Here is a 21,524-nt window from a genome sequence, read left to right as displayed (position 1 = left end):
ATTTTGACCTGCGGTTTCTTTTCTGGAGACGTTTATCCATTTTGAAGATTCTTTTTGGAAAGGTGTGGTCGCGGTGTTATTGTTTGTCGCTGGTGTATAGGTTATGTTACCTCTCCGGGAGTCGAGGAGCGTGGGTAAAAACGAGCCCGTGGGTGAAGGAGAGGGGCGTTCGTCGAGATGGGGCTGCGGGAAGACGCGCCTCGTTTCGCGCCCTCGGGCGCCTTCGCCACGGCACGTCCCGCGAGGATCCGCAGGTTGGCCCGTCGGAGGATCGCCCGCTGGAGGTCCAACCCCGCCGCGTCCACCAGCCTTGGCGCGCCGAGATCGGACGGACGGACGGACGGCGTGCGACTCGTCCGAGCGGACGGCACCCATGACTCACTCGGGAAACCGTTGACAGCCAATTAATTCCTGGCGTCGCGGGCAAGAGGATCGCGTCCGCGCACGCGCGGTGGAGAGTGGACTCGGTCGACGGTTCGCGTTATGCTCCTCCGCTGGGAGTCCGGGCCCGGAATCGGTGCCGGGTCAAGTTCGGCGGTGATTCTTCCCGGCGCCCTCGGGGTACGTGGTCGTTAAAGCCGAAGATGGCGGCGTCGAAAGATTACCCGTAACGACGCGTTCCGACGTAGGAAAGAGCGAGGAAGGAAGAGAGAAGAAAGGCAGACGATGGAAGGAAGAAAGAAGAAAGAAGAAAGAACAGACTGAGAAACTAAGAAGAGGAAGGAAGAACAGGAGAGAAGAGGAACTGATACATTTTACAAGTGTCCCCGAGAGCTGACGCTGACGCTGACGTCGCTAACCGGAGTGTCGATTCCAGACCTGACGTCTTAAAATGGTGGATGGTTTCTTGCAAGCATCGAACTCGAAGAAAGGGGACGAGAGTCCCTCTCTGGGGGTAATTCGCTGAGAGAACTCGGTCCCCTGTCTTCGAAACTGGGTCCGCCCTCCATGGGACCCTAGAGGGTCCTTTCGGACGCCACGGATCCTACGCACCCACGTCGCGAGAATTCGCGACGAGGCGCTCATTCTCAAAAGTAAAGCTAAGGTAACTCCTCATGGGAGGGCCCGTAGGCGCCGCTACCTCCTCTCGAGCTAAAAACGAGATTTTATGAAGGTATTGGTACGCAGGGACTCAGGGCCGGCCCAAGGCGAAATCGAGGTCGGGGACTGAGGGCCCCGCTCGGTCGTCCCTGTGTAACAATTAGACTGGGACTCTTATCGTAGGCCCAAAGGCGTCTCCTGCGGAGACTCCGTGGAACCTCCTTGGCTTACGAGGAAGGCACTTTTGGCGAAGTAGGACGCAGAAAAAGAGCGACTCCTGGAAGGAAGTGATCATCTTCAAGGAACGATCGAGCGATCCTGGTAGTTCAGGATCCGCCGTCTCGGGAACTAATGTTTGTGGTCCTCGGATGCCATCCTTGGATGACGTTAATGATAACGATGCCATTAAGGCCGTCTGAGAAACCGAAGACCTGTTTCGGGAAGGACCTGTACCCAGTGGCCAAGATCACTGGAGTTCGTCAACATTCCTTAGTTATCCTTGAAAAATCATAGACCAGTTACAATATGCAAGTACACGAGGTACCCAGTGGCCAAGATCACTGGAGTTCGTCAACGTTCCCTTAGTTATCCTTGAAAAATCATAGACCAGTTACAATATGCAAGGACACGAAGTTCAGTGACTTTGGGTCTAGCCACGATTACGTTACTTCGACTTCATCCTGCCTTGACGGTGGACTTCTTATTTAACGCAGGAACTCGTTGGTTCGAGAAGCAAACAGGTGAACAGGGGCGCTGGGTTGCCCCACCGGATCCATTGCAGATTCCATGGAAGCAAAAGGACACCCTGCAACCGCGGTACTCTGACCAACCAGCCATGACTCGGTCCCACCGCTTCTCTGGGTACTGGGCCCGATCGGTTCCGTCCAAGTCCCCGACCAGCGTCGACTAATTAAGCCACATAGCGAGGCTCGATTACGTCGAAAATGCCCCCCTGGGCACGTACCCACGCTGCTGAGAAAAGGAAAAAAGGACGCCTCGGTCCGCCGAGGAGCCGGGAGAAAATGGTACCCCATAAAACGAAGGAACGACCGTAGTTCATTCAAGAAAGGGGTTTTGCGGCGCGCCAAGTACTCGCGCGCCCATCGCTCGGGCCTCCTCGCGTACGCGCTCGTTACGGCCGCGTTTACGTGTTACGAAGAGCCAGCGTACGTGTTGCGTCGAGGAGGAGCATCCCGAGTCATTAGTCAGAGTAACGTCGCTCGGCAGCGCCCTGACGTTGCGTGCACGCCTTGGCGGACGCGTTACGATTGAGACGTGCAGCGCGCTGAGTCCGATGCAGCCGACTTGCCCCGGTCCTGGACCGGGGCGAAATCGTCGATCCCGGTCTCGATACGTACCGGACCTGGCTTGTACAAAGAAACGACGATCCGGAAACGCGGCGGGATCGTTTCTTGGCTCGAGTGCACCGCAAGGGGCGCTATCTGCACCTCTTCATCTGTGGGGTTCCTTTTTCTCCCGGCGGCGGGTTAGCGCGCTGCGTTACACGTAACGCGTGACTCTAGACGGGGGAAAACATCGAAACCCAACATCGGGACACTCGCCGATCGGCCGCCTCCGGTGATGCGGTCTTATCCGCTTAATTATGTATACGGCGAGTCGCTACCTCACCGCTGGGATATGTGTAACGTGCTATGGCGCAATTACCTACATCCTACAGGGACCCGTTGCCCGGCGCCATTCAGTCGCGGGACAATCGAGACGGGAAAATGATCGCTACCGAACGCAGGTGCGGTTTGTCTCCGCGACTACTGGGCTGAATGCCGTTGATGGATTTCCTAGGTCAGGTTATTCGACTATAAGCGTTTTTAGTTCCTGGGAGGGGAGATATTCGGTACCGGGCGCGTGGCGCCGCCAAAGCCGAAAGCGCCACCGGGCAAAAACAGAAAAGAGCGTCTACCCGGCTACCGGTCCGAATAACAGGTGGCGCCGCCACGCGGCGGCCGCCTGAATTACCCCGGGTTGTTGCGTGCCGCGGCACTTCGCACCTTTCCTCGATAGGTTCTATGATCACGGGGGAAAGGGTACGGTAAATTACCGAGTGGAGGCCTGTTCATCGATTTACTCGGGAAGCGGATTTGCCCGTTTCATTGAACTTAGGGAAATTGAGACCTCCGATCGGATTAGACGATGACTTTCACGCCTGGCAGGAAATAAAACGGTGACGCGTTCTCGTCTGCTTAATTATGTATGCGACGAGTCGACACTTTACCGCTATGGGATGATGTACGATGGTGTAATTATCGACTTCCCACGAGGATGCGTTATTCAGTGGCTCGTGATAATAGCAAGGAGAGAAATTTACTACCAGGCGGAAACGTACGCAAAGACCACCTGTAGTACGGGGCTGAGTAACGGGTGGCGCCACCGTCGGGACAGCCGCTTGAATCATCGCCTTCGGTGGAATGATAAGAAGAAAAACAAAAAAAGAAATCCCAGGAATGTTGTGAAAGGTACTCGATTTATACTAACCGGGATGCGAAACTGATGCCGACTTTTTGTTCGCGGTATTAGCGCTAATGAATGGACTTCCCTGGGCCCTCGGTCCGGCACAAACTTGACTGGTCATCCCTAACCTAAAACGAGGGAGGGAACGTGAAAAGACGACGCAACGATTTACCTTCCAGCCGAGTATCTCGGTTTCCGACAATGGTCCGCTCCTGTTCATCCGTTCTTGAAGGACAGGTGATGCCACGCCTAGGGAGCCGCTCACCTTGCAAGGATCCATCCCGTGGATGGCAGGAATGTCGAGGAACGTCCAGGACAACGGACACTCGCCCCATTTGTAGATCGACGCGGATTTTAATGGCGCGCAAAGCGAAGGGGAGCAGAGTCCAGAGGAAGACAAAGGCCGCGGGCCCCTTTCCCCCAAACATCTCGGGGCCCGACAATGGCCCACTTCTGTTCTGGCCATTACCCGAGTCACACCCTCGGGTGTCGGGGCTCCGAAAACCCGGAGTAGCGACAGGTGGTCAAAGGCTACCGCGCCTTTTGTCACCGAATAACGAAGGCGGGCGTCGTCGCGTCCTTTTGGGAATAGGGCCCTTATAAAGGGACAATAAGAAGGGCCTGGAGGGCCCGAAAGAAAATGGCCCCGGCGGGGGGGATAAGCCTTCGATATTTCAAAAGCCAGGACTTCTCGTCGCTGACTCGCTTCGTCAACTTCCACGGACGGGAGGAAAAGGCCCCGAAGATGGCCGCCCAAGGCCCAGCATCCCTTCTGGACCGCGATTTTCAACATGGCCGAATCATCGAACCGAAGTCGAACACGGTGGCGAGGTTAGAGCATACACTTTTAAATATGTTCTGGTCCTGCGACGCTGACTCGCTTCGTTAATTCCCATCAACAAGAGGAAAAGGACCCGAAGATCGCAGCCCAAGGCCCAACATATCGTCCATCTTGGGCCCCTTCTGGACCACAATTTTCAACCCGATCGATATCAAGCATGCTTATCAAATTTTTCCGCTTTTCCTGCGGCGTGGTAATGTCAGGACGACCAGCAACCTGTTGTTCAACCGTCGAAGATGGTACCTACCTCCTTATCATGTGCAACCGCGGTACGGATCGTTCCTTGCACCGCACCGAGAGGAACGGAGTCGAGTGGAGAGGAGCGCTCTTAAATATCGTTCGGCTCATCGAACAGCGGGCGAGATCGCGCCGGGATAAAGAAGCTAAGCTTCCCCTCGGGCCCAAGGAGCGGAGGAAAGGACGCGGCAGGAATACCTCCGGACCCGATGAGTCCCACGCAGAGACGATGATTAAAATTGTAAATATCCGCCGCGACCCCCGGTGTTACGACCTTTGCGCGCCACGGCCGGGCCATTGGTTCACCATCGGCTCCCCATCGGTTTACCCCATATATCAGGGAATATTAGATTACCGTAAGAGGCGGGCATTAATAAGGAAGCGAGGGAGCGGGCAGAAATCATCTCGGCTCGTTTCCGTGAATCCGAGAAGGACGAATCCTACGGGGAAGGATCGGATCGGTTCCGTATCGGTTCGGATATCTGGCGAGATTCCAGATGGGTTCGTTACCCGGTCCGCGGGCCGAAACATAACCGCGGTGCCGACTCTAAATCTTCCCCATGGGCCCGGTTTATCGCCGAAAGATTGGTCGATCCTCCCGAGGAGGATTTCGCCGGGTTTCTGCGAGGAGGAGCGCAATAAAGCAATCTCCCGGCGGATACCTGGCGTGGGTGTATCCCGGGGACAAGCCACGTTAGAACACGGTCGGCCTCTGCCCGGTAATACATGGGTTTGCGTCGCGGCGGGCGGCGCACTTTGTAACAACGCGGCTTTTGACTCGATTAATCTTGCCGATATATTCGCCGCACGCTGCGCGAGTCGATATATCAGAATAAAGTGTCGTGCTGGGCCTAGGGCCCGCCAGGTAGGGGACCACGTGATGAAAATCCCCGGGTAGCTTTTCCGGACGCCCGGTAGGAGGCGCCCCCGACGGCATGGCGCCGTCGTCGCCGGAGCTGCCACCTCGCGACTTTGATCGACCGCCGTTTTTCGGGGATCGCACTCGGGACGAATTGCCCGGCATAAATCCGCTCCTCGGCGAGGAGTCTCTCGAGAACCGCGGGGGTCTCCCTTAATCTTGCGTTACCCGACCTTGGCTCCTTCGTGCCCCCGGGATGGACCTCGGAAATCCACCTCGTGGGAACGGGGAGAAGCGCGCTTCTGTCGCGGTCTCCGAGACCGCTTTCCCGATCCTCCGGCAGGTGGCGGCGGTACCGGGGTACGCGCCACCTCGAAAGTTTGATCGACCGCCATTTATTCGGCACCGCGGTTAGAATCATCCGGAGTGCATAAATCTGATCCTCGCCGAGGAGGCATCGCGAAACCACGGGGGTTTCGACGATTTCGGCCTCCGCTTCTCCACGGCAGGCCCGCAAAGGCGTCTAACCTCACCCTCGGGTCCCTGTCGCGGCGTTCTCGCTTTCGCCGGGGGAGATTTTTACTTTCGTCGAGAGGGCGTGCCGGTTGTCACTGAGACCGGTGGGAGGAGAGCGTGAGCATGCAAATTCGGAGCCTAGGGGGCGTAAGGGCTCTGTCAGAAGGCTGAAGTCGGCTCATTACCGGCAATTGTGGCGACCGACTCCCCGCGGTGGGCTACACCGGTCTGCCGGCGAGGCCGGCGCATGACAACAGGATTTAATTGCTCGATCAATCATTATTTTCGTCAGCCGCGATAGGCCCTCTCGCGTGCTCCCTCGTAACCCGCCGGCTCCTCCAGCTATAAACTTCGCTCTGTTTTACCGACCGCCATTTTACCCTCCCACGACCTATTTACGAATCAAGACCAACCTTAAGAAACACCGTTAAACCCTTAAGAACTTCATAAATCCCTCGAGTAACTCCATAAACATAACCGTAAGAACCTGCAAATAAATTCCAAAAAGTCTTCATATTAAATCATCTGCAATTTAATTGATGCTTACGTTAGGGCAACATTCGAGTTAAAATCCTTAATCTTGTGGATTACTTAACGCGCGGTTAAAATTAATCGCTCGATTTCAGGTGGCTACGAAATGGATTTTAATCCCCGATTAGCTTAATCTTTGTCAGTGTATCATTGGACTGATTCAAGACTTATTAATCGTAGTTTAGAAATTTCGCAGTGATCACGGTTGGGGCAATGGGCGCTTAATTTTACGCTTGATGTCGAAGTCAGTTATCGTTATTTTTACGGTTACTGTTGGGACTTGAGAGGGCTTTTACTGGCTGTATTTAAGCCGACTTGGATTTAAGGCGCGTTTTAGACCCCATTGGCCGCGATTCTCCCCGACCAATCAAGGGCGACAACGGGGAGACAAAACGAACCACTTATAGAACTTTCATGGCGATTCTCCACGCAGTCTCCCTGTTCACCTACAAGAACGAAGGCCCGCGGTTCAGTCGCGCTCCTTCCGAGAAACAATCTGTTATAGTGCCACGTGAATGGCCAAACGTAAAAATACCCTCGAGTTCCCACGTGGCAAACTCAATGGAGAAGAAGAGGGCAAAAGAGAGAGAGAAAATGCGCAAGAGTCGTCAAGAATCGGGCCTCGGGGAGGCAGAATCAAATCGGGATCCTCGACGGCGAGTTTCGTGGACGAATGTCTAAGAAAGTGCGGATAAAATAGGATAAAAAGGGATAAGAGAGGACGGCGGCAAGGGAAACACAAAACAGACAGGAACCATCGGGGGAGTGAAGGGGAGAGCGGAAATTCGTGCAAGAGATCATGAGAAGAAAGGAGGAAAGCAAATGAAAAGGACGGAAAAATTTGGAAGAGCTGAATCATGAGATGAGAGGAAAGGCGCTGAGAAAGAGCAAGAGGAAAAGGGCGAGAAAGGAAGGAAAAAGAGAAAACGCAGGGGCAGCGGGGGAGGATTCGTCTCGGCATGCGGTTTTCAACGAAGCCGATTATTAGACGCGACCCCGAAGTCGTGGCGAAAGAAGGCCCCGGGTCCTAGGGCCCTGGATGTGCCAGGCACACAAAGGACATCGCGAAAAATAGAACTGCAAGGGCCCATTACGAAACACCATTCTTCCTGGGACATTAAACCGCATCATGGAGACGAGCCCTGCCTTCGGAACGGGAACGAGACGAATTACCCCTTTACCGAGTCACGTGGTCGATTTTTTTTCCCATGGTCGAGTATTCATTTGGGGCAGAGAATTATCCAATACCCCCGAAATCACCTTTCTAATTGGCCTTAAAGTCAACGAAATTAGACGCGAGGCCCAAAAGATCGGGCCCAAAAGTGCCGCCGATAGGGCCCACTCGGGGCCCGTCATGAAAGTCAATTGGGACTTTTCATGTAAATTTCGATTCGTTTGAAGGTTATTTGGGATCGGCATTTACGGCGAGCAGTGGGCGGGGCCTGATCGAATCTTCGTGGAGGCGGAAACGAAAAGCGTCGCGTTATGGTAGCGGCGCTTCCGCATTGTCTTCGGGAGGGGGGAAGGGCCCAGCGGTGTCTTGGCGGTGTGAGGCCCAAAAGTTAACGATATGCATTCCACTCCGCCCGCCACGGGCTGCGCGCGACCAATGGTGTCTCTCGAATAGATAGGGCCCGCTTGGGCCCTCTTCGGACCCTTCGGTCCTTCTATACGCTTTATGCACGGCGCTATAGAGAGACACTGCAGGGACACTCGGGCTTGTACCCACTGACAATGGACCATTGGTCCGCCATTGTGTCCGCGGCACATTAATTGTCTCTTTGAGGCCCGATGACCCCCGCGGTACAACAAACCCGGGGCTCGATGCCCCCCGGGCCCCTTGCGTCCCCTCTCGAGTCACCTTTCGCCAATCTTTCCTCTCTCCCCCTTTCTCCGAAGGAAACGACTCGGCAAGAATCTGTCGCAGCGCCTCCCCCCTTCCAACGAGGCCCCATAAGGCCCCTCCGAGACCCTCTCTTTTTACTGGCGACCGCAAATCCGCGGATGAGCCAGGGAAAATTGGCGTCACGTCGAGAAAAACTATACGACCTCTTGTCTATTGACTTTCGCGGCGACTAGCGACTAATTGGGCCTTGTTACGAATCAGCGACTCCGCTGACAAGGATCGCCGAAGAGGGCCCGTTGAAAATCGCTTTACGCGGTGTACGGCTTCACAATGAGTCTGGAGCTCCTTGGGCTCGAGGAAAATGGGCCTTACCGGTGGAACGAATGAAGCAATGCCCAGTTCCTCGTTCAGCCACTAGCAAGGGAAACAATAGTTCTTCTTTCTCAATGTTGGTAACGTCATAGGTCGATTAAGAGTTGCTTCGAACGCGTTTCATGCACTCAGGGCACATGAGGCCCAAAATATTGAAGTAAAATTGTTGGAAACCGAGCTTTATCGCAAAATGGACGGAGTTCCGAAGGGACTGTCCTCAATTAAACCCAGCCGCGGCGTCTCCGCGATGGAATCCAAATTTTATGTCGGTACCATAAAAGCGCGTGACGGCATAAGAATTAGGACTTTGGTACGTCGGGGCCCGATGGGCCCACTGGGCCCACGGGGCATAAACCAGGACGAAGAAGCGCCGTAGAGGAAGAACGGGCCCCGAGAGTGAAATGTAGATGAGTAATATGGGTTCCGTGGGTCCACCGTGGGTCCGGCAGCGTATGAGGCCCAAACGGGAGAGACGAGGGTGTCGCGATTCCCCGCTGTGCCTTGATGGTCTCATCTAGCCTAGACCTTTCGGGAATCCGGCGGTAATTAGCTTTTTAGTCGGACAGGCCCAATAATCCCCCTCACACGCAGGTCTGCGTTTGTGTTTCGGCCCTCTGGGCAATCTCGCCGGTCCTTGTCTCCAGGGTAGCGCGATCATCCTCGCAATTATTTCCATCGCGGTGATCCTGCAGAGCTCATCGGGCCCACGGGGCTCACATAGGGCCCGCGAGAGATAGGCAACCGTGAGGGCGCGAAGTAATTTCGGTAGTTTGCCAATTTATGGTCAAGAGACCGATAAAGCATGTCCGATCGGCGATTCCCTTGGTCTAGACTTCGGATAAGTTATGGCCGACCGAATAATTACACGGTCCCAGGACTGGCGTTGCGGTCAGCGGAGGCAAAAGACAATTTTACACAGCGGGGTATCCCCTGGGCCCTATCCCCTCCGCCCCTCGGAGCCGCTTCTTCATTTTTTCCGACTCTTTCGAAATTGACAGCGACCCGACATCCGTCAACCGGTCATCGTCGACCATTAGACGAACCACCTAACGGGGGCCCTTATGGAAATGGGACACATAATTGGCGGCTTAGACGGAATCATCAAATTTGGGCCTCAGGCCCGCTGGCCCCGATTCCCCTGCCTATAAAACGGAGGTAGCTTTCTGTCGCAATTTCGATCCTCCGCAGTTCCCAGTTTTCGCGCACCTATTCACGTACTCGAGAAGGTTCAAATGGATGGAATAATTGGGCCCGATCCTGGAAGGAACGAATTTTGGGCCCATGATTCGAGATCATCGTTCCTCCGATACGGATCCACGTTTTCCCCTATTAGAGAGTCGTGTCGGTGCTTCCATATGCAAGATGGTCACCGTCCTTTGTACAAGGCCCATCAGGCCCAGGAGGAGGACTTGGTCACTGGGAAACCAGAGTGCTCCGCCTTCGGCAGTTCGACCGGGCCAGCGGGGGTCCTAGAGGAACGAGTCCTCGGCCCGCGTTTCGAGTACATTCCCCGTCGAATTTGACGAGCGCTCCCTGGGCCTTGCACCGGGCCCAAAAATTATTAATTGTCCAGTTCGAGGGAAAGGGCTGAGAACCGGGGCCAGCCTCCGGAGTGCTGCAACTCCTCAGGTAGCGACTGTTCTTTTGACCTTTCCCCGCCTGGCCCATGATCTCGACCGGCGGGGCCCTAGACGGGGCCCGTCCATCCGTTCTGCCTTCTGTCTCACGGAATTCCGTCGCGCGAGGGCGGCCCGGCCGCTATTCATTTTCCTATCCTCCCTACCAGGAGAGAATGGGGGAATTAATAAGTGACATCTTGAAAAGGTTTTACGCTCCGCGGCGAGTTATAACCTTTGTTGGCGGCTTTCCTTTTGGCACGAGCTCCGATGACGCCGGGCTCTCGGGCCCATTGTCCCTGGGCCCGATCGGCCGTTTTTGGGACTTACCGCCCGATGAAGGCGAGGATAGGGCTCCCGGTCCGATCGAGAGCCCCCGAATAAAGGAGAAATTTACCCAGCCGAATGGGAATTAGTCGCTTCCCTTTGATATGTATAAGTCAAGGTAAACACCGAATGGGCCTTATCCCAATGACATGCAACACCCTGCGTTATGTATTTATGAATTATTAAATCGATTCAGAAGCATTCAACGAAAATCCTCCGAAACGTGGAATCCATGAATGTTCCTCGACCGGCTTTCCACAAAGGTGGGAACCTTGCACGGGATACAATTTCTGGGCCCTTTAGCGTGGGTGGAGGGGGCCCGACTGACCCAAAATCCTTCGGTAAAAAGTTTTGAATTTTTCGCCGCGTTCGGCAATCTCGGCCGCCTCGGCGGGCCCCAAAATGGGGATTCCTTCTGCTCGCTCGGTTTTTAAGGCGAAATTGTAGGGTGCAGGTGAAGCGAGGAGACGCCGGTTCTCGGGAGGGTCTTCCTGGGCCCGATCTTCCTGGTCCATAAAGAAACCTAATGTTTAAACCTGGCGTTTGGTAACCCCGGAGATCCCAAGGTAGGCCGGAAACTGGGAAATGGGAAAAGGGGACTTGGACGTGGCAGTCTGGGCTGCAAGTTGTGGGGAGGCTGGTCTGGATCCTCCAGGATCTCGATCCAGGCTGGTCTGGATCGGAGAACGTCCAGACAGGATCGGAGAGTGGATCGGCACGGTAACGACCATCGCCAAGGGGTATTGGCAAAATATGACTGCACGACGTGACAAGTCGAACGAATCGCTTCCCACGAAGTGCCGAGGAGAGATCATGGGAGTCGGGACCAACCGATGCACCCAATTTAGATGCATAGAGGTCGTGCAGGAGGTCGCAGGACCTGTCACGTCCACCAAAGAGGAGCCGATATTGGCCTCTGCCCATTACAGGACCTCCACCCCGCCGAAGATCTCCAGGATTCGCCATTAACCACGTTACTTTTCATCGGCGCTTCTGGTGGTACGTGATGTCCACTCTAGAGGACGTGGGTCCACTTCTCAAGTGAAGAATCACCTAACCCGATTACCAAATCCAGTGTTGGGCATTTGTTTCTAGGACTCCTTGCGACTTAACTGACCCAACCTGGGCTATATCTAATCCCGGGGGTGGGACTTCTGTTTGCAAGTCCTGGTATCCAGAAGAGGACACTTCGAGGCATTTCGTTCAAGGACGACCATGGCTACCGGTGGATCAAGATGGCGGCCACGATCGGTTACAGGGCCCGTCGGAACGCCGAGTGGACTCGACGGACAAGTAGCCGAGAGAAGTCGGATCGCGGGCCCAGCTCGGGGGGTGATCATCGATCCTGGCAGGACGAGGGCCCGTCGATTGATACGTACAAGGCGGTATCGGGCCCCGATCGGCCGATCGCCGGCTATCGGCCGGAGGCGCGTCCTGGGTGGCGGAGTTATAATTACTACAAGCCCGCCGATGATAGGCTGCCCGGTCGCCGATGATGGAAGTTCGGTCCCCCGGCAGCCGGGCCATCCGGCGAGGATGGAGGAGCCACTCATTGCGTCTTCATTATAAATCCTGAGAATCACGCAAATTGTTAACGGCATCCGGGCTGCCGCTTGGCCCCTTCCTGGAACCCGGCACCGGGGCCCATAAGGGGCCCGACCTCCGACCCCGGGCCCCGCGGGGGTCGCATCAGGAAATAAGAAGTGTCCCCTGGGGTTAAGGATGGCTCCTTTGCCGATACAAGGACCCCTCTATCTCCTGCGTGTAGTCGAAGTGTCTTTATTACCGTGGGGGCCCACCGGTACCCCTCCCCTCTCTTCGCAGGAACATATTTTTTAAGCAAAAGGGTTCGCGATCCTTCTTCAAGGATGCGTAATTGTAGATCATCCACCTTATGCGCAGCTATAAACTATAAAGTTAGCGAAATTGTGGCAGGGCTCCGCGTCTTGGGCCCGGGACGTCGCTCGGATGGAACTCACGGGGGACTTTTAGTCCCACCTCGGACCCCTTTCGGTACCCCTTCTGGAGGAGCTTTGGGCCCTCTTAGCCACGGCTGAAGCCGGTCCATTTCGCGTCCATTTGCGACCGATACGACCTCGGCCTCGAAGGACTTCGCTGCTTACCTCGCGTAGGAGCCGCGTACCAGTGGAGATTCATAAATTATTTTAGGAAAAAAGGAGGAAAAGTATTTCCAATTACAGTTTTTTGTGAAGGGTTGCCGCGGGCCACGCGGCAGGGGGTCCGCTTAATGGCGACCCGCGCCCACCGCTCCTCTTCTTCTCCGTCTTCTTCTTCTTCTTCTTCGCCTTCTTCTTCTTCTTCTTCGGGGTCCTCCGACGCCGCCGCCGACGCCGCCACCGCGGCATTCTGTCTTTCGATGGATGTACCTGGCCCAGTCGTTCGTTATCCGGGGCCCGGTGCGAAAGAAATTTTGGGCCCTATTACAAATTTTCGGCATACCGGGACGAGAGGGCGACCGGTAGTCGCGCTCTGGGCCCGACGCCCGATTTTGGGCATTATTACCGGGCCCCGAAGGAGACCCGGTCGTTTCTTAGGCGGTGCGGAATAAATTTGGGCCCCATTAATTTTTTAATTCCGCTAATCGCAGGCCCCGGGACGACGTCATACCGTGTCCGAGAAGGGGCCCAACGAGACTCGGGCCCCGGTAATTTTCTCGCGGCGCAGCATCCGGAAGAGGTCCTCCCACGTCGTCACACTGGTTTGCCCGATGATGGAGTTGATCGGCGAGTCCCTAAAATCGAATTCGTCGGGCCCCGAAGACCGGGCCGGGTCCTCGAGGATGGACGCGACTGACTCCCCTTTACGAGCGCCTTAACAGCCGCTTAAATTACGGCTGGCTGGTCCGGGTGACCTCTTCTGACCCTGAGTACGACCTTCCTGTCTCGGGCGTCCCGAGAGCGGTGATCCTCTGGAAGAGGATTCCGGGTCCTACGGGTCTGGGCCCGAAGTCCCGCGCGGGCGCCGTCGAGGTGCAAACTCGACTGGGCCCGACGGGGCCCGTTTCGCCAGGGCGCCGCGTGCTTTACGTGACACGCCGGAATGAATATAGCCGTACGATGCCGTAGCACACATATTTTCGGGGACCGACGAGCATGTACCGCCGTGGGCAACATATTCATAACTAATAGATCGGCGGGCCCCGGGTGACAGAGCAATACGTCCTGGGGCCCGATGTTCCGAGAGGGAGACCGCTCCAGGATCGAACGGTAAAGTCCGCTCTACACGAATCCTACATTCCTGGAAGTAAGGCCCAAACCCGGAGGAAGCTCCTCCGCGGGAGTCTGGGCCCCAGATCGAGGCCCGGTGGGCCGAGCGGCCTCCAGGAGTCTCCTCCCGGAGGCAAAGAGGCCGCGCTGACGGGACGCGTCGAGGGGCCCGACGCTCCTCGAACAGGGCCTTAAGAGCAAGAGGAACGAGGGGCCCGGATCCGACATGAACGGTTTGGGATCGGAATGCTCCGCGCGACACTCGCAGCGGGTGTTCACGTAGCAAACTGACCCCTGACCCGAGTACTCCCGCGACAGGGTGCGGCCCTGTAGGTCCCAGGGCCCGTCCTCTCGGGAGGGGGTGCAGGCGGACGAGTAAGGCCCCCTCGACAATGGACCCCAGTCATACGATAATAACGATCAATTATCGATCTGTCATTCAACTCGGCGGAATGCAGGACGAATCGGCCAGGAGTCGGGCCCTCATTTTACGGGACCCGTCCCCCTCCCTTATCCGAGGCATCTTATCAAATCATACATAAACTCAGAGTCCCCGAGATGACGAGCCCCCTTCGGTCCCAGCCAGGTCGCGGTCACCTCGTTTCCTCGACCGGGCCCCTTTCTTAAGCCCTTGCTCTCGACACGGGCCCCCCGTTTTTTGCACCTCCGTCGCCTCGAGTATTACGAGACCGCTGGATTCCATTTTCACGGTAGACTTTTCTTACCGTGTGCCGATGAAGAAGAGAAAAAGGGAGATAGAAATTCCTTGGGACCGACGGGCCCAGGAAGCCGGGGAAGTAGGGGCCCGGGCCCCGTCGACCATACGGCTCTGGCCGGGCGCGCCGGAGCTTTCTCACAGCAGTAAACCGGAGCGAGTAACTACCGGCGCCCGCAAAAAGCCTAAAATTAATAATAATAACAACGTTAGGAAGTAAAAGGCGCTGCTAACTGGAGCCTCCCGGGGGCACGGAGTCGTCCGATGCGAGAAGGCGCTCGGGCCCACGGAAAGGGGGCAGCGCCGCCAAGCGGACCACAACCGAACTGGGAAAGATGCCCCCCGTCGCGACGCCGCCGCCTAATCATTCTTTAAACGTGCATAAACAAGTCCCCTCCGCCGGCTCCGGGGATGGTATATGACTAATGTCATTCCTGAACCAACCGCTCCCGCCCCCGAGGGCTCTTCCCGGCTGACCAGGACCAACTAGATCCGAACCGGGGCCAGTTGGGCCCAGCCGGGACCAGCCGGCACCAACGGGGGAGATGCCGCCAGGCGCGGCAGCCTAAATCTAAAATGCAAATACATTCAACAAATCACTATCGGCGACGGGCATCCTTGGGCCTAAAAAGAGGAAGGGCCCGGTGGGACCCCCCGCCAGGACCTTCTGGAGCAGCGTTGCCCAGGAGAGGCTCTAGCCCCGTGTCCAGGAGGATGCCGGGTTCCTCTTCCGAGGGAACCAAAGGACCCCTAACACGTGGGTTAGGAAGATCAGCGTTATCATCGTCATGTAACACCTCCAGTCTTCTGTCTAAGAGCAATCCTCTTCACTTAGGAAAGTGGGTCCGATGATCCTGGTCAATGGTCCTAGTCTCGTCCTCGCGCCGATTGGATTCCCAGGCAAGGACGGGATCCTCGGCTCCTCCGAAGAACCGTTTTCGCGGGGGCAAAGGAAACCGGTGGTCCAGTTAACGGAGTCGCTCAATGGCGAGGGATCTCACGGTGGTCTCTGGAGAACTTTCCGCGATTCATGGTAAGCCGTTCCAGGCTGCGGTTCGTGACCGTTCCGAGTCGACTGGCTACCGAGTTCTAGCTGGCCGATTCCAGTTTTTTTCCTATCTTAGACCACGATGGTCGGCGACGAGGTCCGGACCCATCACTGGGAACGGATTGTCTCCTGGCGGTAGTCCCCACCACGTCATTTCGGATACATCATTTTTAAGGCCCTTCTATCGGGCTCCGAATTGCGGTGAGGCCTTGAGTAATGGCGGTGCGTTTGCCTCCTGGTGGTGTGGCCTTCCGACCCATCCTGTACGACTTCTGGCCTGAGTAGCTAGAGGAATAGCTAGCCATCGGTTTACCCGGGACCCACCTTCGTCATCCTCGAGGCCTCGCGTTATTCATGTCCACGGACACCGGCGAACGAAACGAGTCGGTAGTGCTGAAAGTATCACATCCATTTTGCAGATCGTCGTCGAGAGGATCCAACTGTTGGACGATAACAGCTAATCTGGGCTCTGTTTCAAATTTCTATGCTCAGCCCAAGATGGCGGCGGTTCAACATTCGATACTCGAGTTCATGCGATCGACTTTCGCATGTGAAATCAACAGTTTCATATAAGACTGTCAAATGTCGACCAATGACGGGATTTCCCAAAAATGCGAAATTTCTCACGGGAATCTATTCGTAGGCGAAAAATCCCTATGAACTCGAAAATAGGGAACCCAGAACCTCTACCTGATCAGGTGGAACGCTAAGGGCGCCATTTTGCCTCGAGTCTATAAGGAGCTGAAGGATTGCTTCGATCAACATCTATCGACGATAATGTCCTCAATTGATCGGAAAATATCAATCTATAAAAAGTCTGAAACATTCCGGGGTACTCTTCGGGTGGTTTACGAATAAAGGGCCCGATCGTTTGGAAGGTCCGATCGAAGTCACGGCCATCGGGCCCGACCTCTCGGGGCAGTTGGTCCCCTTCGGAGCGAGGGGCCCGCTCTTCGATTATAAATCGAGGGGACCGTCGTGCATCACTCTTGAAAAGGATTGTCCGATCAGATGCGAGGGCGATGCCCAATCCGCGGGGAGGCGCGAGGTCCCTCTGGTTTCTGGGCCCCTCCAATAAGCGTTTTTCATATCAGGTGGCCCCCCCTCCCCTAAGAAAGAAAAGACACTTGCAATAAATACAGCGACAATGAATTCTTCATTGTTCATGTTTCATTTACAATTTTTCATTGAAGAAAGGGGGGCCTGATCAAGGGTTCAAAGAATCCGGGGGCGTGCAGGAAAAACCGGGGGCCCAAATTAAGGGGACTGGGATCCGATCACGGCTTCTCATGATATAAAAACTGAAAAAATAAGGAGGGGCCTTATTTAAGAGCTTGACGATTTCGGGGGTGCGTACCCCCTGTGTCCGAAAAAACGGGGGCCCAGGTCAGAGGGATTCGAGCCCAGAGTCCACCGGGGGTCCGCGATCGAATTACCCCGGAGATTGTTTAGCGTAATTGGACAAATCAATCTCCCCCCCAGGCGGGGGCCCCCCGTATCCCCGGCACCTTCTCCTTTTGGCCGGTCTTCGCGAGGCCGTAGATCTTTCTTGGTGCGCTAAAAAGCACCTCGGGGAAAAATAAACGCGGTGAAATAAAACGCGGGGCGACCGGCGGGGGGAGGGGGGGTGGAGGGAACGAGGTAAAGAGATAGGGGGGCCGCGCACGCGCGCCAGGTGAAGATGCGTCAGAATGGAGGTTAGTAGCGATCTAATTATCTACGCGGCGGGAAGTCGCGGCCTCCCCCTGCGCCATATCGGAAACAAGAGCACCCGGAACATTGCCCGGGATATCTCGAGTTCTCGGGCCCCCTTTGCCGCATCGGGCCCCGCCGAAGCGAGCATCTCCCGCGGCGGCGACGCCGCCATATTTCACAGTCGTCAAAACGATCGGAGACCCCTCGTTCCGGGAGCGATCTCGTATCGATGGCGACGCTTCTCTGAGATAAGGCCCAAAAGACGCCATTTCCTCTACCCTCCCTAAATACTAACTAAAATGGGAGAAATTCTGGAGCGTCTAATTATTTTAATTGTCCGAAATAATGGTAGATAGCGGAGGGGATAGGTCCCAGGAGACGCCATTTTTTCCATGCCTGGCTGATAAAAAATTATTTGAATTATTTGCAAAGAATTTTTCGAGGTACGACAGTCTAAATCGGGGTCGCGGGAAACTTCCGCTCGGCGATCCTAGAAAGTGGAGGGGGAAGGTCCCAGCCGGTGCGAACCGGTCCCAATGGCGGGGCCCGACGAGTGGGCCCAATCGAGCACGCGCCCAAAGCGAGGAACGAAAGGAACGCGGTGGAACCGCGATCGCGAGCCGAGGAACCGTCCGAGTGACGGCGAGCTCGCGCAGGTCGACCCCTGACCCCTCTCTTTCCGACTCGGTGGTCACTCCGCTTCTCTCTCGGGCCCTCTCCCTCCCTCGGCGAGATTGGGCCCGGTCGCACCCGCTTTCCGAGCCGGGGCCCGGCCGGCGTGGGCGAGTCGCGGGAGGGGTGCGAGTTGGCCCGCGGGCCTCTCCGGGACCGTGAGAACACCAACTATAATATTATTTAGTCTGCCGGTGCTCGGCTCGGCCTCCCCTCTCCCTGCGGGCCCCCTCTCGTTCGCTGCCCCCCTCCGGCCTGGCCGGGGTCCGAGAGAGCTAACTATAGGCGCTATACACGGTTTACTCTCGCGCATTAATTGCCGTCGTAAATTGTTGCGGCTTTGCAGTCAAGTCGAGGCGAAACGGTACGGCACGGTACGCCGCTGTACGGAAAGGACGGCTATCGTGGCTGGATGCTCGTACCCTCTTCCTTTTTTCCGATCCTAGCCTCTAAGTGCTGCGCGCTTCCCGCGGGGCCCAAGGCCCCCCTCCCCACGGATGAAGCCCCGCTCCGCGGGTCCCAAAAGGCGCGCGGGGGGAGTTTCCCGCGAGGGGGCCTCCGGGCCCCGGGGACGCGGGGCCTTCTCCGCATTCTAACCTAAGAAGTACGGTAAGGACGGTAAGCGCATTCGCGCGATCGATCCTCCCCCGCGCGGGCCGCACGCGTGTGTGTTGCCAAGCCGTGGAGCGGGCCCGGCGCGGCGTCGAGGGGAGGGGGCACGGCCGGGCCCGGACGGGGCCCAGCTGTCGGTCGTAGGGGGCCCGATGCTGGCCCTCGTGCGGATACCTGCCGCCAGGTGGCTCCACCAGCAGTGCCCGGCAGCGCGATGCTCGAGCAGTCGTCGAGGCGCCTTCGCACCGCGAGCACCGCGCGTTTGTTTGCATTCCTCGGGCCCGGCCGGGGCCCGATCCGATGCTCCCCGTCGACGAGGCCCAGAGTGTGCCCCCGTGATACGCCGCGCCGGGTGCGCTCCCCATGCGAGCGGGGGGGTGTCCCCCAGGGAAGAGGACCGACCACGGAGGAGACCGGCAGGATGCAGCAGGAGCAGGAGGAGCATCTCCATGCCCAGCCTCAGGCCCAAAATCAAGCCCAGACTCAGGAGCAACGCTCCAGGGAGGTGGCGGGCCTGTCCCCGACGATGGTGGACTCCTCGACCGAGGCCGACGGACCCGCGGACCCTTCGACCGGCCTGCCGAATCTGACCCTCCAGAGCGTGGCTTTGGGCCTGCAAGGGGCCCTATTGGCGGCTCTCCAGAGGGCTGCCCTCCTGCCCCCTGGCCACGCCGCCGCCGCGGCCCTCAACCTTCAGGCCCTGGAGACTTATCTCACTCTCCACCGGCTGCACGCCAGCAGTGCCGGGACCTCATCCTCGGGCCCCAGGCTCGCCTCTGTCACCTTCGCCTCCACCTCGCCCGCGACGGCCCCGAAGGTCGACCACCTCCCCGCCGAGGTCTTCCCGTCTCCCTTGGACGACGACGATGGGTCCCATCTTGACTTTGGCGTGGCCAACCCCGAGGAGGACCTGGCCCTCCTCGAGGAGGAGGAGGCCCTCCTCAGGGACGCCTCTGCTTCCGCTACCTCGACCTCGGCCAACCTGGCTGACCAGGACGCTCTTCTGCAGCGGATAGCGGAGAGCGCGCCGCAGGCCCCGTCGGGCCCCGTCGCGGCGGCCGGTCAGGCCCAAACCGCCCTGACCAACAACCTGCGGCCCGCCGGTCCCGTCGCCGAATCCGCCAGGTCCTGCAGGGCTTCTAGGCCTAAGAAACAGTTCATTTGTAAATTTTGCAACCGACAGTTCACCAAGAGCTACAACCTCCTCATCCACGAGAGGACCCACACCGACGAGAGGCCCTACTCCTGCGACATCTGCGGGAAGGCCTTCAGGAGGCAGGACCATCTCAGAGATCACAGGTAATGATCTTCTTCTGGATCATCCTGTCTCCCAAATTCGCCTGCTCCAAATTTCCATCGCCTTCGGAACGTAAATAAAAACTCTTCAGTGAATCCATTCGTTGCGACTTTTGGGCCCGTTCGGGCGTTCCAGACTTATCCATCGTGACTGGAGACGATCATCGTTGCCACCCGAATTTCTCTTAAAAGACGTTTAAAAATATTAACATTGCTTTAATATCATGCTCCTGGCTAAACTACCTGTCTCAAAATTCGGCAACGATTTTCCTCGCTTTCTGGAAAAATAATTCCATAGTTCATTGCTTTAATAAATTTAGTTTTCGAATGGCAGCGGGTTTATTTTATCGGAATCCACCTCATTTTATATCCTCGCCATCGTATCCGCATTTTTGCTTTTGGGATCGGCGTCAAATTTATTGTGGTTTATCATTTCTTGAAGACTCATGTGCGAATTATCCCGCAGGTACATCCACAGCAAGGAGAAACCGTTCAAATGTGCCGAGTGCGGCAAAGGGTTCTGCCAGAGTCGGACCCTGGCGGTGCACAAGATCCTCCACATGGAGGAATCCCCCCACAAGTGTCCTGTCTGCGCGAGGAGCTTCAACCAGAGGAGCAACCTGAAGACCCACCTGTTGACCCACACGGACATCAAGCCGTACCACTGCGCCTCCTGTGGGAAGGTGTTCCGCAGGAACTGCGACCTGAGGAGGCACTCGCTCACCCACAACCTGGGGATGGCATCCTCACCGCCGTCGCCAGGGATCCCCGTACCTGGAACGAGCACCGCCGTTCTCCAGGAGACCTCCTAGGGATGAACCCATGGGGCCCATAGGGCCCACCACCACCATAAAGAAAAGGGGGACCAACACTCACGCGTAATCATCCTCGTTAAGTTAGACTCGTGCTCATTAGATATCTGTAATTATGTCGATAATCGCAAAAGGGCCCGATTAAGTCGCCGATTAAGCGGCTGTGTATGCGCCAGTGGGCCTGGCGCACGTGTAAAATAAATTTTTATTATTATTTTTTAATCAGCTCACCGCATTGTCTTCTTATTTCCCGCGTGCTGGCTCGTCCGACCGTAATACGAGGTCGACGGCGAGACCGGAAGACGAGGCGGGCCCGGCTCCCCGGGCCGGGGCCTTAAGGCCCGGCCGGCCGGCTAATTAATTAGGCACTTTCCTATTCGTCCCCGAGCACGCTGGCGAGGAGCAAAAAGGCCTCGGGATCCTCTTACAAAAGACAGAGCCGCCAGGTGCGCAAGACATGACACCGCGATACGTCTAGGGTTACACTCCCCCCTCCTCCTCCTCTTCGGGGCCCAAAATTTCGGGCCCGCTCGAGCGAACTCCGCGACCCAGGGCCCGGAATCTCGGGAGCCTTCTCTCAGTTCCTCCACGTGAACCCTCTGCCTGAGCAGTGCCAAGTCACGACCCTGGAGAAAGCGGGGCCCGATTTCTTGGCGAGAACATCGGGCCCAATCGAGGGAAGGCAAAACGCATCGAGATCCCCAATACGACCCCAACCTTATGTTCGATATCAATCGGGAGTTGTATTATATTACGGGTATGGTACTTATGAATGTCTCGTAGGGCCCAGTCCGG

The 21,524-nt window shown here is 56.6% G+C and overlaps 1 protein-coding gene across 1 annotated transcript; it reads left to right on the top strand.

Moving 5' to 3' along the window:
- Window positions 1–19,042: 19,042 nt before the first annotated feature.
- LOC105704433 (protein sister of odd and bowel) lies at window positions 19,043–20,729 on the top strand. The gene is made up of 2 exons (XM_012433648.1): window positions 19,043–19,920; window positions 20,384–20,729. Exons 1-2 carry the CDS (start codon window positions 19,043–19,045, stop codon window positions 20,727–20,729), a joined length of 1,224 nt encoding a protein of 407 aa, XP_012289071.1.
- The last annotated feature ends 795 nt before the right edge of the window (window positions 20,730–21,524 follow it).

The sequence above is a fragment of the Orussus abietinus genome, unplaced genomic scaffold (genome assembly GCF_000612105.2).
Source record: "Orussus abietinus isolate OABI.00-Male unplaced genomic scaffold, Oabi_2.0 scaffold6, whole genome shotgun sequence".
NCBI classification, from domain to species: Eukaryota; Metazoa; Arthropoda; class Insecta; order Hymenoptera; family Orussidae; genus Orussus; species Orussus abietinus.
The sequence above is the reverse complement of the archived record's forward strand: the minus strand, read 5'-3'. Positions and strand labels throughout refer to the sequence as shown.